The 19,798-nt window shown below is 46.1% G+C and overlaps 1 protein-coding gene across 3 annotated transcripts in view; it reads left to right on the forward strand.

Annotated features, from left to right (window-relative positions):
- CCDC198 (coiled-coil domain containing 198) overlaps positions 1 to 19,798 on the forward strand; it is a 58,962-nt gene that overhangs the window by 3,261 nt on the left and 35,903 nt on the right. Inside the window, exon 2 of one of the 3 annotated variants that reach the window (XM_089661138.1) lies at positions 11,503 to 11,592. In XM_089661138.1, the coding sequence (XP_089517264.1) occupies positions 11,556 to 11,592 (37 nt within the window). In that variant the 5' untranslated portion in view covers positions 11,503 to 11,555. Of the gene's footprint in view, positions 1 to 11,502; positions 11,593 to 11,930; positions 12,351 to 19,798 lie in introns of those variants that run through there. The other 2 variants (XM_089661137.1, XM_089661136.1) reach the window with 2 other exon arrangements.

Consider the following 19,798-nt stretch of genomic DNA (forward strand, 5'->3'; position numbering starts at 1 on the left):
TGCAAATCCCGATTGGCAGGCCACAAATTTTGCAGCACCTGTACTTCCCCCATTCACTACCTGTCAGGGAGCGGGGAGCCAGACACACAAGGAGGTGCAATTAAAGGTAGGTTTATTAATATAAAAATAAGACAAGAGTCTATGCAAGTCCAACAGCGGAAATCGTAGCCAAAGCCGGGGTCAAGAGCCAGGAAGAATCGTTGCCAGAGCCGGGATCAGGAGCCAGGAAGAATCGTCACCAGAGCCGGGATCAGGAGCCAGGAAGAATGGTCGCCAGAGCCGGGGTCAGAAGCCAGGAGGCGTCTTAGCCAAAGCCGAGTCAGTATCCAGGAAAGAAATGAGTAGCTAAACAGGAGCTTGCTGTTGTGCAACAGACAGGACACGAATGCAATGGACAGCCACAAACAGCAGACTTATATGTGATAAGCCGCCACCTCCTGGGGGAGGAGCCGCAGAGGGCTGAAAGCATAAAGGATCCCACAATGCTTTGCAGACACCTAAGATGGATGCCAGCACATGGAGCAGCACAAGGTCTGAGGAAAGGTAGGACCTTGACAGTACCTCCTCCTCAAGGGCCCCTCCCCCTCCTCGGCTCAACATAAGGCTTCTGTGGAAAGTGGGCGTGAAAAGCACGGAGGAGGGCAGGAGCATGAACATCCGCGGAAGGAACCCAGGAACGCTCCTTTGGACCATAACCACGCCAATGGACCAGGAACTGCACCCGACCACGGGCCAACCGAGAGTCCAGGATGCGGCTCGCCTCATACTCCTCATGACCGTCGACCCGGATAGGACGAGGCCGAGGCAGAGAGGCAGTAAAGCGATTACAGTCCAGAGGCTTCAACAGGGATACGTGGAAGACATTGGAGATACGCATCCCAGGAGGAAGAGCAGGGGCATAGGCAACCGGGTTCACCCTGCGGAGGGTGCGGAAAGGACCAACAAAACGGAGAGAGCCAGAAGATTGAGGTTACGAGTGGACAACCACACCCGATCTCCGACCTGGTATGAAGGAGCGGGCAACCGTCTACGATCAGCCTGGAGCTTCTGGTGCTGAGCTGAGTCCTTCAAGGACCTCTGGATCTGCCCCCACGAGGAACGCAGGGCAGCAAGATGGTTATCCACAGCGGGAATGTCCTGTGGCAATACAGCGGGTTGAAACCCATAGCTGGCCATGAAGGGAGACATCCCGGAGGAGGAGTTGACAGCCGAGTTCCTCGCAAACTCTGCCCATTGTAGGACATCGACCCAATTGTCTTGATGGTCAGAGATATAGCAGCGAAGGAATTGTTCCAGGGCCTGGTTGGAATGCTCCGCAGCCCCATTGGACTGCGGGTGGTAAGCCGAAGAGAAGGAGAGCTTGATACCCAACTGGGAGCAGAAGGCGCACCAGAACCTGGACACAAACTGGCTCCCACGGTCCGAGACAATCAGCTTAGCCAACCCATGCAAGAGAAAGATCTCCCTGGCGAAACTGTAGCCAGTTCTTGCGCAGTCGGCAATTTCTTGAATGTAACACAATGGCAAATCTTGGAGAAACGATCAATGACCATAAGAATGACCGTATGGCCTCGAGACGCAGGGAGGTCTACAATAAAATACATGCCCAGGTGTGACCAGGGACGCTCCCCATTGGGAATGGGTTGCAGAAGGCCCAATGGAAGATGCCGAGATTTATTCTGGGCACAGACAGAACATGCCGCTACATATGAGGCGATGTCGGAACGGAGAGATGACCACCAGAATAAACGAGAAACAACCCAGGACAACTGGTTTCTCCCTTGATGACCGGCGGTCTTGGAATCATGGTAGGTACGCAGCAAGCGGATGCGCAATCCCTCAGGTACGAAACATCTACCAGCCGGTCTATCAGAGGGAGCATCAGTTTGATCGCCAAAATCTGCTCCCCAAGGGGAGAAGTCAGGCTGGTACGAATGGCAGCCAGGATCTGATCCGGAGGTATGACCGATGTCATCTCAGAGTCCTCCCTGGACAGCTCAGAGTATTGCCACGACAAGGCATCAGCCCTGACATTCTTGGAGCCAGGCAAATAGGAGACCACATAGTTAAAACACGACAAGAACAGAACCCATCTGGCCTGACGGGGCGTCAACCTCTTAGCTTCCGAGAGATACGTCAGGTTCTTGTGGTCAGTGAGAATGAGAACCGGAACCGCAGAACCCTCGAGCAGGTGCCTCCATTCCTGGAGAGCCTGAATAATTGCCAACAACTCCGTCTCCAATCTGGTAGTTGCATTCTGCGGAGGAAAACTTCCTGGAGTAGAACCCACAGGGAAGTAGGTGTCCATCGGGCAACCGACGCTGAGACAGGAGGGCGCCTACTCCCGTCTCAGATGCATCAACCTCGAGGACAAAAGGCAACCCAGGATTGGGATGAGACAGTATCGGAGCCGAAGCGAAGGTGGATTTCAGAGCTTCGAAAGCTAAGATGGCCTCGGATGACAACTCGTGGGGATTACTGCCCTTCTTGGTCAGATCTGAGAGAGGCTTGGCCAGCGTGGAGAAGTTCCTGATAAACGTCCGATAATAGTTGGCGAATCCCAAAAAGCACTGAATGGACCGAAGACCACTGGGACGAGGCCACTGCAGAACCGCCGAAACCTTCTGAGGGTCCATGGAAAATCCCACAGCAGAAATGATGTAGCCCAAAAAGGCAACCTGGGATCAGTGAAATTCACACTTCTCGAGCTTACAGAAAAACTCGTTCTCACGTAATCGTTGCAGCACTTGCTTAACATCCTGGATATGAGACTCCATGGAAGCAGAGTAAACCAGGATGTCATCCAAATAAACCACCACGCACTGCTGCAACAATTCACGAAAGACATCATTAATGAACTCCTGAAAGACCGCGGGCGCGTTACACAACCCGAAGGGCATAACCAGAGATTTATAGTGGCCAGTTCCGGTGTTGAACGCGGTCTTCCACTCGTCGCCCTCCTTGATCCGTACGAGGTTGTACGCAGCCCTAAGGTCGAGTTTAGTAAAGACCGTTGCTCCCTTTAGGCGGTCGAACAACTCATTTATCAACGGAATTGGGTAAGCATTCTTAATCATGATTCGACTGAGACCCCTAAAATCAATGCAAGGCCTCAATTCACCTCTCTTCTTTTTCTAAAGAAAAAGCCAGCTCCTGCTGGAGAAGTAGACTTGCGAATGTGCCCCCGGGAAAGCACATCCACAACGTACTCCTCCATGGCCTGATTCTCCGCAACCGAAAGAGGATACACCCTGCCACGCGGAGGAGTGGCACCGGGTTGTAAGGTTATAGCACAATCGTATGGACGATGAGGAGGCAGAGCACCGGCGCGCACCTTGTCATACATGTCCAGTTACTCCCCATAGTCAGTGGGCAACACAGAGTCTGAGGAGGCACACAGTACCTTAACAGGTCCACGGATGCAACCAGCCCCACACTGTGGAGACCACGAGAGAATCTCGGCCGACCGCCAATTAAAGGCCGGATTGTGCTTCTGAAGCCAGGGTTAAGCCCAAAACCACGAAGTAGTGCGGGGAAGAAATTACCTGGAAACAGGCCAACTCCCTGTGAACAGCCCCAATAGCTACTTCAACCGGCAGGGTCTCGTGGGTAACCTGTGGCAGTTGCAGGGGCCTGCCATCTATTGCCTCGAGGACCAATGGAGTAACTCGAGCCTGAGTACTGGGCAGCAAACAAACTGTCCATAAATAACCCGCCAGCACAAGAGTCTACCAACGCCTGGGCCGTCACCGAGCCTTCCACCCAAGAGAGGACAACGGTGATTAGCGGTTTATCTTTGCGGGAAACCGGGGGTGAGGAAACTCCACCCAAGATCTGCCCCCGACAGCGTTTCCCGGACAGACCGGACAGGACTGCCGAAAATGCCCACAGAGACCACAGTACAGGCAGCGACCCTCCTGACGCCAAGAGGCCGGCTCCCCCTCAGAAAGGCAAGCAAACCCCAGCTGCATGGGCTCACCGCCAGACAAGCCATCCCCAGGAGGCATGGGAGGAACAGAAAACGTAGGCGCCAATCGGTTAGGAGGCCTCCGCAGTCGCTCCTTAAGTGAAGGCCTCTCCCTGAGCCTGGTGTCAATCAGGATTAGGAAGGAAATGAGTGTTTTGAGCTCCACAGGCAGTTCTTTGGCTGCAATCTCGTCCTTCAACGCATCTGAGAGACCATGAGAGAAAGCAGCCACCAAAGCCTCGTTGTTCCAACCCACCTCTGCCGCCAGGGTACGAAATTCAATGGCGTACTCGGCAACGGTTCGTGAACCCTGATGCATGGACATGAGCAGCTTAGTAGCAGAGGCGGAGCGAGCAGGCACATCAAATACCGTATGGAAGGAGGCAACAAAACCGTCAAACTCGTGAATCACAGGGTTATTGTTCTCCTATAAGGGATTTGCCCAGGCCAAGGCCTTGTCCGAGAGCAGCGAGATTAGGAAGCCTACCTTTGACCTCTCAGTAAGAAAAGCGTGGGGTATCAATTCAAAATATATGCCCACTTGGTTAAGGAAACCCCGACACTGACTCGGTTCACCCCCAAAGCGCTCTGGAAGGGGGGCTAAACCAGTCATACCTCTAGGCACCGCAGGTGCGGCAGCAGATGCGGAGGTAGGCTCAACAACCGGAGCAACAACGGGAGCGACCACAGGAGTGACAACCGGCTTAATAGCACCAGGAGCAAGGTGCGCTGTGCATGCAAGCAGCGCCTGCAACGCCTGAGCGAACTGAGCCAACAAGAGATCCTGCTGATCAAGTCTGGCAACCAACATAGGGTGCGGGGGCGTACCTGCACCGTCAGGATTCATGGCATTCGTGTAGTGTCAGGGAGCGGGGAGCCAGACACACAAGGAGGTGCACTTAAAGGTAGGTTTATTAATATAAAAATAAGACAAGAGTCTATGCAAGTCCAACAGCGGAAATTGTAGCCAAAGCCGGGGTCAAGAGCCAGGAAGAATCGTCGCCAGAGCCGGGATCAGGAGCCAGGAAGAATCGTCGCCAGAGCCGGGATCAGGAGCCAGGAAGAATGGTCGCCAGAGCCGGGGTCAGAAGCCAGGAGGCGTCTTAGTCAAAGCCGAGTCGGTATCCAGGAAAGAAATGAGTAGCTAAACAGGAGCTTGCTGTTGTGCAACAGACAGGACACGAATGCAAAGGACAGCCACAAACAGCAAACTTATATGTGATAAGCCGCCACCTCCTGGGGGAGGAGCCGCAGAGGGCTGAAAGCATAAAGGATCCCACAATGCTTTGCAGACACCTAAGATAGATTCCAGCACATGGAGCAGCACAAGGTCTAAGGAAAGGTAGGACCTTGACACTACCCAACCCAGAATTCAGGTGGATACAGCAAATTTAAATACTCCCCTTGATTTTTTGGAGCTGTTTTTCACAGAAGATCTGTATGCATTGATTGTGGATCAAAGCAAGTTATATGCACAACAGTTTATTGCCGCCAACACAAATTTAAACCTTGCCAGACCATTACGGTTTCCGAATTTAAAGATTTTTTCGGCCTAACCCTCAACATTGGTATTACTAAAAAAAAAAATAATTGCAGTTGTATTGGTCCACAGACCCGATTCATCATATGCCTGTGTTCTCTGCTGCCATGGCCAGGCATAGATATGAGAGTATAATGTGTTTTATGCATTTCAACGACAATACACTCTGTCATCCTTGGGGTGACCCTGAATTTGACCAGCTCCACAAAATTTGGCCCCTCGTAAATCACCTTAACCAAAAATTTGCAGATGTCTATACTCCCCAGAAAAACATCTGCATAGATGAGCCCCTCAATTTTTCTGGCTGCCTTGCATTCAAACAATTTCTCCCCAGCAAACGTGCCAGATATGGGGTCAAGATGTATAAGACCTGTGAGAGAGCAACAGGCTATACATATAAGAATTGGATTTACGATGGGAAAGATAGTCACGTGGAGCCCCCCAGATGCCCAGACTACAAGGGGAGCAGTGGCAAGATAGTTTGGGACTTGGTGTCATCCGTTTTCCATATGGGGTACTATTTATACATCGACAATTTTTATTCAAGCGTGCCACTATTTAGATATTTTTACAATCTTGGAATTGGTGCATGTGGCACCGTGCAACCTAATCACAGGGCTTCCCCAAAAGGCTTGTAAATACCCATCTTAGAAAGGGGGAAAAAGTCTGCTTGAGAAATGAGGAATTGCTCACAGTGGAAGGACAAACGGGATGTTTTCATCCTGTCTTCCATTCATGCAGACACTACCATCCAAATTGCCATGGCAGCTGGCAATGTTGAGAAGCCCCTCTGTGTTCACGACTATAGCATTAACATGGGAGGGGTGGACTTCAACGACCAGATGATGAAGCCATACTTAGTTTCTCGAAAAGCCAAATGCTGGTACAAAAAAGTGTCTGTTTATTTATTTCAATTGGCTTTACAGTATATAATGGTTTTGTGCTTTATAAAGCAACTGGACGAAGTGGATCCTTCCTAAAATTTCAGGAAGAGATCATCACAGCCCTTTTGTATCCAGAATGTGCTGTGGCCCAAACCCCCAACACAGATGCAGTTAGCCAGCTGCATGAGAGGCATTTTCCCGATGCCATTCCTGGTACCCCAACCCAAAGGACACCCCAAAAAAGGTGTTGTGTCTTTAGCAGACATGGAATGAGGCATGACACCCGATTTTTTTTTCCCTCTTGTCCTGGCCAACCTGGTCTCTGCCTCAAGGACAGCTTCCATTGCTACCATACACTAGTGGAGTATTAGTATAGGGCACAGCACGGCACAGTTCAGGGCACATATTTTCACAGGGTCTCGAAAGATGGCTACCGCATTTTGAGAGACCCTACAATCTGTTTTAAAAAGTTAAAGTTTAAAAAGCATAAAAAGTAAAAAGTACAAATTCCCCCCAAAATTTTAAATTTAAAAAAACAAAAAATGTTACTGTATTTTTCGCTCCATAAGACACACCTGACCATAAGACGCACCTAGGTTTTAGAGGCGGAAAACAAGAAAAAAAATATTCTGAACCAATTGACTGCAGACACAGTACAGGAAATGACCAGAGACTGCAGACATAGTACAGGAGATGACCAGAGACTGCGGACATACTACAGGAGATGACCAGAGACTGCGGACGTACTACAGGAGATGACCAGAGACTGCGGACGTACTACAGGAGATGACCAGAGACTGCGGACGTACTACAGGAGATGACCAGAGACTGCGGACGTACTACAGGAGATGACCAGAGACTGTGGACACAGTACAGGAGATGACCAGAGACTGCGGACATAGTACAGGCGATGACCAGAGACTGCGGTCATAGTACAGGAGATGACCAGAGGCTGCGGTCATAGTACAGGAGATTACCAGAGACTGCGGACATAGTACAGGAGATGACCAGAGACTGCGGACATAGTACAGGAAATGACCAGAGACTGCGGACATAGTACAGGAGATGACCAGAGACTGCGGACATAGTACAGGAGATGACCAGAGACTGCAGACAGTATAGGGGATGACCAAGAGACTGCGGACACAGTACAGGGGATGACCAAGAGACTGCGGACACAGTACAAGGGATGACCAAGAGACTGCAGGCGTACAACAGGAGATGATCAGAGACTGCGGACAGTCCAGGGGATGACCAGAGACTGCAGACAATACAGGGGATGAGCAGAAACTGCAGACAGTACAGGGGATGACCAACAGACTGCGGACAGTACAGGGGATGACCAGAGACTGCGGACAGTACAGGAGATGACCAGAGACTGCGGACACAGTACAGGGGATGACCAGAGACTGCGGACACAGTACAGGGGATGACCAGAGACTGCGGACATAGTACAGGCGATGACCAGAGACTGCGGTCATAGTACAGGAGATGACCAGAGGCTGCGGTCATAGTACAGGAGATTACCAGAGACTGCGGACATAGTACAGGAGATGACCAGAGACTGCGGACATAGTACAGGAGATGACCAGAGACTGCGGACATAGTACAGGAGATGACCAGAGACTGCGGACATAGTACAGGAGATGACCAGAGACTGCGGACAGTATAGGGGATGACCAAGAGACTGCGGACACAGTACAGGTGATGACCAAGAGACTGCGGACACAGTACAAGGGATGACCAAGAGACTGCAGGCGTACTACAGGAGATGATCAGAGACTGCGGACATTACAGGGGATGACCAAGAGACTGCAGACAGTACAGGGGATGACCAGAGAATGCAGACAGTCCAGGGGATGACCAGAGACTGCAGACAATACAGGGGATGAGCAGAAACTGCAGACAGTACAGGGGATGACCAACAGACTGCGGACAGTACAGGGGATGACCAAGAGACTGCGGACAGTACAGGGGATGACCAAGAGACTGTGGACAGTACAGGGGATGACCAGGAGACTGCGGACAGTACAGGGGATGACCAGAGACTGCGGACAGTACAGGGGGTGACCAAGAGACTGCGGACAGTACAGAGGATGATCAAGAGACTGCAGACAGTACAGGGGATGACCAGAGAATGCAGACAGTACAGGGGATGACCAGAGACTGCAGACAGTAAAAGGGATGACCAAGAGACTGCGGACAGTACAGGGGATGACCAGAGACTGCGTACAGTACAGAGGATGACCAAGAGACTGCGGACAGGACAGAGGATGCCCAAGAGACTGCGGACAGTACAGGGGATGACCAGAGAATGCAGACAGTACAGGGGATGACAAGAGACTGCAGACAGTACAGGGGATGACCTGAGACTGCAGACAGTACAGGGGATGACCAAGAGACTGCGGACAGTACAGGGGATGACCAAGAGACTGCGGACAGTACAGGGGATGACCAAGAGACTGCAGACAGTACAGGGGATGACCAGAGACTGCGTACAGTACAGGGGATGACCAAGAGACTGCAGACAGTACAGGGGATGACCAGAGACTGCAGACAGTACAGGGGATGACTGAGAGACTGCAGACCTTTGGGGAGGGAGGGGAGCGGGTACCTGAATTTGACAATAAATGTTCATAAAATCTTGTGCAGAATCATGAAGAGCTTCCTCTTTTGAGATACACTGATGCCAAAAAAAATCATATAGCAGAAATGCGCACTCACGGACCGCGCATTAAAAATGCGCATATAAGTGACCATCAACCCGAATGGCTGGCAGCAGGTGGTACATCCCTCAGGGGTAAAGCATCAGCCTTGGGTGAAGTAATGCACAGCAGGGCTCAGAGATCTCCTCAAGAGCGAATGGACAGCCTAGATGAATGGGTTCCCTCCTCTGGATGATAGATGAACTGAAAGACTGCTGCTGTGAATCTGAAACCCATTGCTTTATCCAGAACTTTGAGGGAATGAGGCTCTGCAATATTTTGTTTGCGTAGTGCTTGCTCCAGCAGTTGTAAAGGAGGGTGATCCCACTTTCCAAACACAACAAGATCTATATCAATCTGCTGAAGGCCACAGATCCTTTATAACCATCTGAATTCGATTCACTACTTCCCTTCTCATAGCAACTTCTTCAGGTCAAGGAGATATGAAATCATGAAAATCTATGATTTCTTCATGCAATCCACAGCGATGACAACTCTGCGCTACTTCGGGATCACTGGAACCTTCAGCGAGGCGCCTGACTCGCTCAGAAGAAAAAGCTGAAGTTGCTATGAGAAGGGAAAAATATGAATATGAATATGAAAAATACTGATTATTTTCATGTGAACAAAAAGTGTCAGAAAGGGCTTGGTCTTCAGGTGGTTAGAAGAGTGAGTAATGTGTGTCATAAACTTCTAATGCTGGGCATAAAATGCCCCCACCCCCCAAAAATGACCCCTTTTTGCAAAGTAGATACCGCAAACTATTTGCTGAAAGGCATGTCGAGTCAATAAAACAATTTATTAAAAAAAATGTTTTTGTCATTTTCCAAAAACTTGTGGGAAAAAAATAAATCTTCTATGGACTCAATATGCCTCTCAGCAGATAGCTTAGGGTGTTTACTTTCCAAAAAGGGGTCTTTTGGGGGTGCTTGTACTGTCCTGGTATTTTAGCACCTCACGAAATATGATAGGCAGTCAGAAAGTAAAAGCTGTGTAAATTCCATTATCTATACCATAGTTTGTAGATGCTATAACTTTCACACAAAGCAATCAATATGCACTTATTGGGATTTTTTTTACCAAAAACATGTAGCAGAATACATTTTGGCCTAAATTTATGATGAAGTTTGAGCTTTTTGGATATTTTTTATGACAGAAATGAGAAAATATTGGGGTTTTTTTTCAAAATTTTTGGTCTTATTTTATTTATAGTGCAAAAAATAAAAAGCGCACAGGTGATCAAATACCACCAGTAGAAAGCTCTATTCGTGTGAAAAAAGGACATAAAATTCATTTATGTACAGTATTGCATGGCCGTGCAATTGTCAGTTAAACTAGTGCAAAAAATGACGTAAATTGCAGTATCTATACCATAGTTTGTAGACACTATAACTTTTGCACAATGCAATCAATATACACTTAGTGAGATTTTTTTTACCAAAAACATGTAGCAGAATACATTTTGGCCTAAATGTATGACTAACTTTGCGTTTACTATATATGTTTTATAGCCAAAAGTAAAAAATATTGGTTTTTTAAAAATTTTTGGACTTTTTTTGTTTATAGCGCAAAAAATAAAAGGCGCACAGGTGATCAAATACCACTGAAAGAAATCTCTATTTGTGTGAAAAAAGGACATACATTTTGTTTGGGTACAGCATTGCATGACCGTGCAATTACCAGTTGAAATAGTGCAGCGCAGAATAGCAAAAAAAGGCCTGGTCAGGAAGGGGGGTAAATCCTCAGGATGGCAAGTGGTTAACCTCCCTAGCGGTATGATTATGTCAGGAATTTTGTACCAAAAGTGGTACCATTTTTTTGCATGGAAATATGTATTTTTTTTATTGTAGGCCTGTAATTTAGGAATAACTCCCTGAAATCTGTCCGAACAAGAGTCTAGTAAACATTCCGGATATGATAAAACTTGAAACACGAAATCATAAATTATAATTTAATAAATACTCATAAAAAATAATAAAATATTAATAATAAATTTAATTCAATAATATAATCAAACCAAAAACACTGAAATTTGAAATATAAGTTCGCAAATCACTGAGCAAAGTCGCAAAATCGTTTTCAGTGTCTGATGAGAAAGCATGAATCATTATCACCCAATTCTGCAAGTAGTTCTGATTTACTATTGCTGTTCTCTAGCTGGTCTAAAACCGATTTTGACCTAAAGGAACGCTTTTTGGACGCCGTGGACTTTTCTAAGCTTCCAAGCAGAAAGAACAGTCAAAATGCAGGCAGGGCACAGGACAAAGCAGTAGGGACAAAATGTATGTGAAATGCTTTGATACAGGAATGTTTTGCTATGAAATAATAGTTTTAAAAAAAAATTCATTTTTTTTACATTTTCAAATTTGCCGCCGGTTCCGGCGCCCGTATGTCCCGACGTCACAGGGCCCGGAACACGGAAGCCAGATGACGGCATCGGCCGGAGGAGATGGCCGGGGATGCTGCAGGGGACACATCGCGGCAGCGAAGGACAAGGTAAGCGCTGTAGGGAATCCCTGTGCAACGCCGCATGGTAAGCCCGAGTGTAGCTCGGGGTTACCACTTTTGGTACTGAAACTTTACCCCGAGCTACACTCGGGAATACCACCAGGGAGGTTAAAAAGTGAAGCTTCACCACATTATATTTACTAAGAAAAAAAAGAGTGCACCTGCAAAGTGCACCATCTTTTTGCCTTTAGTAAATCAACCCCATTGAGTCAATGATCCCAACGGGTGAGCATATGACTTTGTATCAGGGAATGTCTTCTGAATTGTGCTGTGAACATGCACTGTTGTGTCTGTTACCCCCAGGCTGGTAAATGTAGTCTCATGATATTTACTGACTGATTGTTATTCTTCCTCCGCTCTTCCATCACGTAAATGTTTAACTCTAGAGCAGGCCAGGAATTCTAGCAGGACAGCTAGGGAGCGAGGAATCCAGGGACTTCCAACTTCAGAAACAGACTGTACTTTCAAGCACAAACTCTTTTTTGAGACATCGATATATTTTAGTTTCAGATGAATATTTTAATTGGCTATTCCTGCCATGGGACTGAACAGTTCTAGGTTGAACCACAAGGTGAGGAAGGTGGTTCCTCTTGACGGTAAAGATGTATTCATGTCACCAACAACCTCATCAGGATTTAATGGACTGAACAGATATTCTGACTTTGGGAAGATGGATCACAGGAGCCCAGTACATGAACGCCAGCTTCCACCTCTCAGAGAGACGTTGTGTGGAAGAGGTCCAATAGGTAAAAGTTGTGAATGTTTGTTGCATGTATTTGAGTCATAGGACAGGTGCAGTGGAATAAGTTACGAAAAAATGGAGCAAAAGTGGAGTTGTTGACCAGGTTTTACCTTTTGAGTGCAACAGCCAACAGATCTAATGTATGGAAAAATGTATGGAAGAATAACCCGTATTAGAAAAATGACAGAAACTGTGCCCAACACAGGCAGTTTCCTTTTCTCCTTTTTTTTTTAATTCACAGACTCTGTTGATTTGTATTAGTACATTTGGTGTCAAAGGGCTTGTATACACTTGGGGTGCCCTCTGAAGAGCGATCTGTGGTGGATCCCCTATCACCCCTCAACCGTAATTGTAAGCAATAGCTTATTGAAGCCGGTCAGTTGTGCTGCAGCACAAGAAGCACTTTGATAGGAGGAGAGAACAGAGTGACAGAGATAACCCTAGTTTGCCTACTGCTTTTTCTTTCATTGTACAGTCAGACTGGAAGAGGGACAAGGCCTGTATGTGATACTAAAAGTACACCTAAAGATAGTTTTAACAAGTACCAAATCTGGGCACTATGTGATGCACAAGCCACACACGGCTTACAAAACTATTCATTTACCTTCCCTGACTGAGCCAAATCCTCCTTTGTTTGTGTCCGACACACCCCCAGACACTGCAGCTCACAATAGAAGGGTTTTAGCAACAAAGGCAGTGCTGTCAATCTAGAAAGTAGTGGGTGGGGCTGGGTGTGGCCAGGTGATGATTGACAAGCTACAGTCTTAAGAATCAGTAGTGGCAATGCTAACCTGATAGGCCTCCCCCTCCCCAAAATAAAAACACAGTTTACTATGCTTCAGTTATGAACAAACACAGTGAGTGATTGGTACTGATCACTCATTGAGTTCATTCAGAAAAAGAAGAGGCTTATAAATGTGAGATAGTTACTGGACCCTTCCCCACTCTCCATGCTAAAGGATCCTATTGTGTGCTTGCATCTTCTGGTGGGAAGGAGAGGAGAGAAGCCTGGGTCCCGGTTCACAGGGTAGGTTGATGGGTGCAACGGTGGGGGGACTGGAACCGATTACCTGTATGGCTCACCTGTATGCAGCAGCTAAAAGCCAGCGGTGAAAGGAGAAGAAATCAGCTTGCAGCTGCTGCAGAGAGTCAAACAAAGGATCGGTTCCACTAATTTTCCCCTGTTGTACTGATCATCCTCCATGCCCACATCATATTCACCCAGCTGCCTGGGCCCCCCTGCTGGCCTGGGCCCCGTAAAGGAGGACTGGTGGTACCCCCTTATCCATGGCCCTGTTAATAACCATGCATCATACAACATTTTTCATCACTCTAGATTGTAAGCTCGAAAGAGCAGGGCCCTCGATCCCCTCATGTTTTGCATTGTATTGGTATTGTTCTGTCACATGTTCTGTCCCCCTTTGTAATGTACAGCGCTGAGTGAACTATTGGCGCTTTATAAATACTGTATAATAATAATAATCCCACTATAATGCAAGCAGGCACAGCCTATATGAGAGTGGCAACTCTGCTCTGAATTCAGGAGCAGTGCAGCATCATTGCCACAGCATCACAGGAAGCTGCATTAGCTGGCAGGATCAAGAAGTATTTGTGAGGCTTTGCAGGGAGACTAAGAGAAAAATGTATGTCTAGATGCACTTCTAAATACTGTGTTATTTTTACTTATTTATTTTTGGGGGACCATAGTTATACTACAACTGCAGCAAGGAAAAAATAGGTCTTCTTCCCTGCCTGACAGGGGCATATATATCAGGACTAGATGAACAAAATTACAACTTTTTTGGAAAGCAACAACAGCTCTTATATACAGTAAGTACTTTATCTGTATATTTACTGTAGCCATTGACCTGGAGTTCACCTTTAAATTGTAACTATGGGCAAACAATAAAAAATTACACATGTAGAGGTTGATTTACTAAAGGCAAACAGACTGTGCACTTTGCAAAGTTGCTCCAGAGCAGGGGCGGACTGACCATTTGGAAACTTGGGCACTGCCCGAGGGCCCGGGGTCAGTAGGGGGCCCCATGAGATGCCCCTGGTACCTTTTTCATAGGCTTTTTTGAGTTTGGGCAAGGGCACAGGGGCCCCATGATCCCCTATTGCCCGGGGGCCCCATGAGTTGTCAGTCCGCCCCTGCTCCAGAGCTTAGTAATGAGGGGAAGCTCTGCTGACTTCCATCATCCAATCATGTGCAGGCAAAAAAATACTTTTTTTTTTTATTTTCCTTGCACGTGATTGGGTATTCCTTGCAAGTGAGGCTTTACCTCATTTACTAAGCTCTGGAGCAACTGCACTTACAAAGTGCAGAGTCTATTTGCATTTAGTAAATAAAGCCCATTGCATGGTCTGTCAAAGCAGTCTTTGTTTTCTGTGTTCCTTCTGTAACTGTTTATTACCTGTTGATCCTGCCAGATCATATGTGTTGCCCTTAAAACAAACCTGTGCTTTCTCCATCCAAGGGACTCATAGCTTACACAAGAGTTTGATTTCACTGTCAGGGGCTGAATGGAGCTGTGTGGGTAACAAGTGAAAATAAGGGCAGGCTCACTGTAAAGTTGCCTGAACTGGCAAGTGGTGCCTGTTTTTGCTCATTATGGACTTTTTTTGCTACATGCAAACTTTGCTCTGTCCTTTTAGAACTGATTTGGGAAGCCACTATGGCCATAGCATGGGCACTTTTATTGTGTCGTGAACCAAACGTTAAACTGTTTTTCAGCTGGGAGTGGGCTCTTATGAGTGACTCATGGTGCCCCAGCATCAAGATCTCAGTGCCTGACTTCCCAGGTATTCCCCTACTGCCACCAGCATAGAACGTTCCTGCAGCAACCTATGCCTCCCAGTAGGTAATGTATATGTTCATAACCTACTGAACCCCTTTTAATATCAAATCTTCCTATTCCACACACGAATAAAATAATATACGCTGAATAATGATTTATTTCATATATGCATTCTCTATCTCATGTCATTCTCAGTTGCTCAGGGATTCTGCTGTCATTAAATCATTAACAGAGGTTAATGACAACACGTAACTATTCAACATGAAGTGAATTCCAAACTGCGCAATGAAAACATCCACTATGAATACAGAATTAGTGTTAATGTTTAATGGAAAGCAGTTAATAATTGTTGCCTGGTTCAAGCAATGTCTGTATGGACATTGTGAAGGTTTCTTCACAGTGAGAGCTGTGAAAATGTGGAATAGACTCCCTCAAGAGTTGGTTCTGGCCAGCTCAGTGGATTGCTTTAAAAAAGTCCTGGATTCTTTCTTAGATACACAGAATATAACTGGATACTAACATTTATAGGTAAAGTTGATCCAGGGAATATCCAATTGCTTCTTGGGGGATCAGGAAGGAATTTGTTTTCCCTGCAGGGGCAAATTGGATCATGCTTTGCTGGGTTTTTTCTTTGCCTTCCTCTGGATCAACTGGGGGTATAGGATTATAACTTTTTTTTTTATTTAATGGTTGAACTAGATAAACCTTTGTCTTTTTTCAGCCAGACTAACTATGTATCTATGGAGGGGCTGCTATATACCTGGTGAAGACCAATATGACAATGGCAGCTTCTTTAGCCCAAGCCCCCCTGAAAGGAGCATTAGGTAGTGCAAGGACAGTGTAAGTGGCAGGTAAAAGTAACTGGTACCACTGGAGAGTGGAGGTCCGCAAAAACATGATAGCTGTGGTATAAATAGATGGATCAAGGGTCAGGTACAGTAATAGGCAGCAGGTCACACAGCATAATCAAGGAACAGACCAGGGCTGGTAACAGATGAGCAGCGGAGTATCAGATCTGAGATTGGTCACAGGACTGGCTCAAGTTATCAAAAGGCAAGCAGCCAGGGGTGTATTTACCACAAGGCAAACAAGGAATTTGCCTAGGGCGGCATTTTTCAGGGGGACAGCACTGCCCCCCAGATGAAAGGACAGAAGAAGGGATACATGTGACATGGTGACCAGGTGGGAGGCTGCGGGCTGCTTGATGGTGTATACAGAGCCCGACTCTCATTCCCAGGGACATCCGGAGCTGTGAAGGTGAGTGTCTCTCTCTCTCACCGGGGGGGATGTGTGTTAGTGGAGGGTTCCCTCAAGTGGGCAGGAGTGTTGTTGGTCAATGTCAGGCTCTCTCCTCTCGGGGGTGTCCAATTTTTGTGTTGCCTAGGGCAGCACAAAACCTAAACACACCACTGCAAGCAGCAGTAGAGATAAAGTTGAAGAAAAGGGCCAGAGATGGTGAAATGAAGTTCAAAGTCCTAATCCAAAGCAGGAAAATTCAAAGAAGGTCAGAAACATCAAGGAGGGTCACGAATGAAGCACAGAATCAGCGTATCAGGTAGGGATGTAGTTGAAAAACACTTAGGCAAGCCAGGCTTCAAGCAGACCAGTTACTGATGATGCCAGGCACACACACACACTGTGAAGCATGAATGTGTGCACCCAGGCTTGCAGAGGCATGCACAGCCATGACCTCAATTGAAGGGCTATGCATTGGTGGGTGACCATGCCAGTTAATTGAACTTTTCTGACAGTGCCCCTATAAATATTAACATTCAAAGGTAAGGTTATAGTACCAGAAAGGGTGTCAATGATAACCATTATAATTACAACTTTTAAACTTAATTTGCTATTCATGTGCCACTGTTAGCATTAGATGAGAGTCACGGGTCGTCTCTGCACCTAGTAGCCTTGTGGGGTAGGCAAATATCATTCCAGCTTTCTTTCTCAGAAAGATATCTGCCCAATTATGGCCAGACTCAGATTTAATAAAAATACATTTTAAGTCTAGTAATCAGTGATGGGTCGAATACCCCCCTGTTCAGTTTGCAGACGAACATTCGAACCTAATGAAAGTTTGACCATGAAATTCAAACAGGGACAATTCACTAAGTGGTATCTTACCGCATCTGAGTATCCGGTAAGGTACCGCACACTTACTAAAATACCGTATGAGTTATATTAATAAGCCGTGAGGTATTTTAGTAGTGAAAGCATTTTGTAAATGTTTCAGCTGTCAGTGGGGTTCCCTGCTGTCAACTGAATGTAAAAAGAATTGCTGGCAATTATAAAATGTTTTGAAAAACGGCATGCCGAAATAATAAAAAAAAATGGCATGGGTGTCTCCCGCAAAATCCACTCCAGATCCTTATCCGAGCATGCAGCCCAGGGAAGGGAGGAGGAGAGGAATGAGCATGCGCCCCCCCCCCCTGAATAATACCAGGCCACATGCCTTCAACGTGCTTTGGGGCAGAGGGGCTGAACCCCCAAAACACCGTGTCCCCATGTTGATGGGGGCAAGTGCCTCTTCCCCGCAACCGTGGCAGGTGGTTGTGGGGCCTGTGGGTGGAGGGCTTATTGAAATCTGGAAGCCCCCTTTAACCAGGGGGCCCCCAGATCCTGGCCCCCCCATTTGAATGAGTATGGGGTACATGGTATTCACTTCTCAATCACAAAAAAAAGTGTAAAAAATGACAGGAGAGTCTTTGACAAGTCTTTTTATTAAAAACAGAAATTAAAAAAAGTCCCCCAAAGTAGATGCAATGTCAATCACGATGCCCGCCGCCACCACCAACTCGAAAAAAGAAAAAAAAAAAACACTACGCTCTCGACGCTGGCTCCCACCGTCTGCCAGCCTGACAGTTCTTAAATACTGTGATGACTTTACAAGGGGGCAGGTCACCCGGTTAACATCACCAGGTGGCCCGGCCCCCTTGTGATGTCATCATGCGCTGTGATTGGCCAAAGCATTACAACTGACCTGTGGTCAGGTGCATTGCTTTGGCCAATCACAATGAACTGTCAGGGTGCAGTGCATTGTGGGTCACGGCGGGTGAACAGCCCGTCGAACGCCCTTACCATTTGTGTGTTCGACTCAAGCATCAAGCCCAACCCTACTAGTTTTGCAACACTGCTAGTACTTAGCACAATGGCTCAGCCTTCCATTGAGCTATATACAGTATATGAGACATCTAAAACCTCTATAGATGAGATGCATGTGCTAGTAGCAGTACTACTTAAAGCTGAACTTTAGCTAAAAAAAATACCTACAGATTTAGACAGAACATTTACCTGTGATGAAGTGTGTTCCATCTTGTGCAGGCAGCTGGATGCTAAAGAAATCTTAACTGCAGAGATGCCCCATCCTCTTCCTGTCTCGGAACTTGCATCATTGCAGGGGTTAACAGATTTGGTTCTTCAGGCAGAACAGCAGTACGAACAGCAGTACAGATGGTCTGATGGGGACACATCAACTACTTCCTCCTCCTCCATTGAGAAAAGTTCTTTCATTGATTACACTGCTTGTAACAGTGAAACTGAAAGGGGGAGAGTCTAATCTAAAGTCAAAGATTCCCTTCTTCACTGTGGATCTCAGAGGGGTTACTGTTTGCTCTTCACCATGTACAAAGCCCTCAAAGGAGAGCTTGTTTGCTCTTCATCAGGTAGAAAGCCCTCAGAGGAGGGCCTGTTTGCTCTTCATCAGGTAAAGGCCTGTTCATCAACATTTATACTTCTGTTCTTTGACTGAAGAGAGAAGTGAATGGAAATATACAGTGAATGGCCGCAATGTGTAGTGTGAAGAGAAATGAGATTTGTGTCCATGATCTTACTAGATTAGGGGCTCAAATACTCCTCAATGAAAAGTAAAATATAAAAGTTGAAAAAATTAAAGTTAGTAAAAGACCTCTGTGAAAGGGGCCCTTCCTAAATTATTGTTTTTTTTTTGCATATCAAGACATTTTGACAGGAATATATAAGTAAAAACACAATTATTTATGAATGGTTAATTTCACAGGTGTTTTGTTAACATTTTTAACTGGAAAATACCCAGTCCTCTAAGTATATGGGTAATTTATTTAGGGGTTAAAGGTCCCCAACTTTTAGAACCCATAGAGGTATGGAGATTTTTTGAGGGTGGCCCTGTATACACATTATACAGTGTTTGTATGTGTGTGTGTATGTATGTATATTTTCAGAGAACGACTTACGTGTAAATGAGTAGACATGTGCAATTAGTTTAGTTGCAAATCGAAATTCGGACAAATTTTTCATTATACCAAAACAAATTTATCCAAATTTGAATTTGAAAATAAATTCAAAATGCGAGAATGGATTCAAATTCAAAATGGAAACATATTGCAATAAATACAGTAAGGTGTAAAAGTGAAAGAAGATGATGATTCCTACTTAGGAAGTGTTATAGAATAGAATGAAAAATAAAAGAATAGAATAGAATGAAATAGAATAGGATGGAATGGAAAATAAAGAATTGGAATATAATAAAATAGAAAAAAATAGAACAGAATACAACATAATAAAATGGAAAGAATAGAACAGAACAGGACAGAAAAAAAACAGAACAGAATATAAAGCAATATAACAAAATAGAATAGACAGCAATACAATGCAATAGAACAAATAGAATAGATTAGAA

This window comes from Staurois parvus, unplaced genomic scaffold (genome assembly GCF_062004578.1).
Source record: "Staurois parvus isolate SC_StPar_1 unplaced genomic scaffold, SC_StPar_1.0 ptg001316l, whole genome shotgun sequence".
Lineage (NCBI taxonomy): Eukaryota > Metazoa > Chordata > Amphibia > Anura > Ranidae > Staurois > Staurois parvus.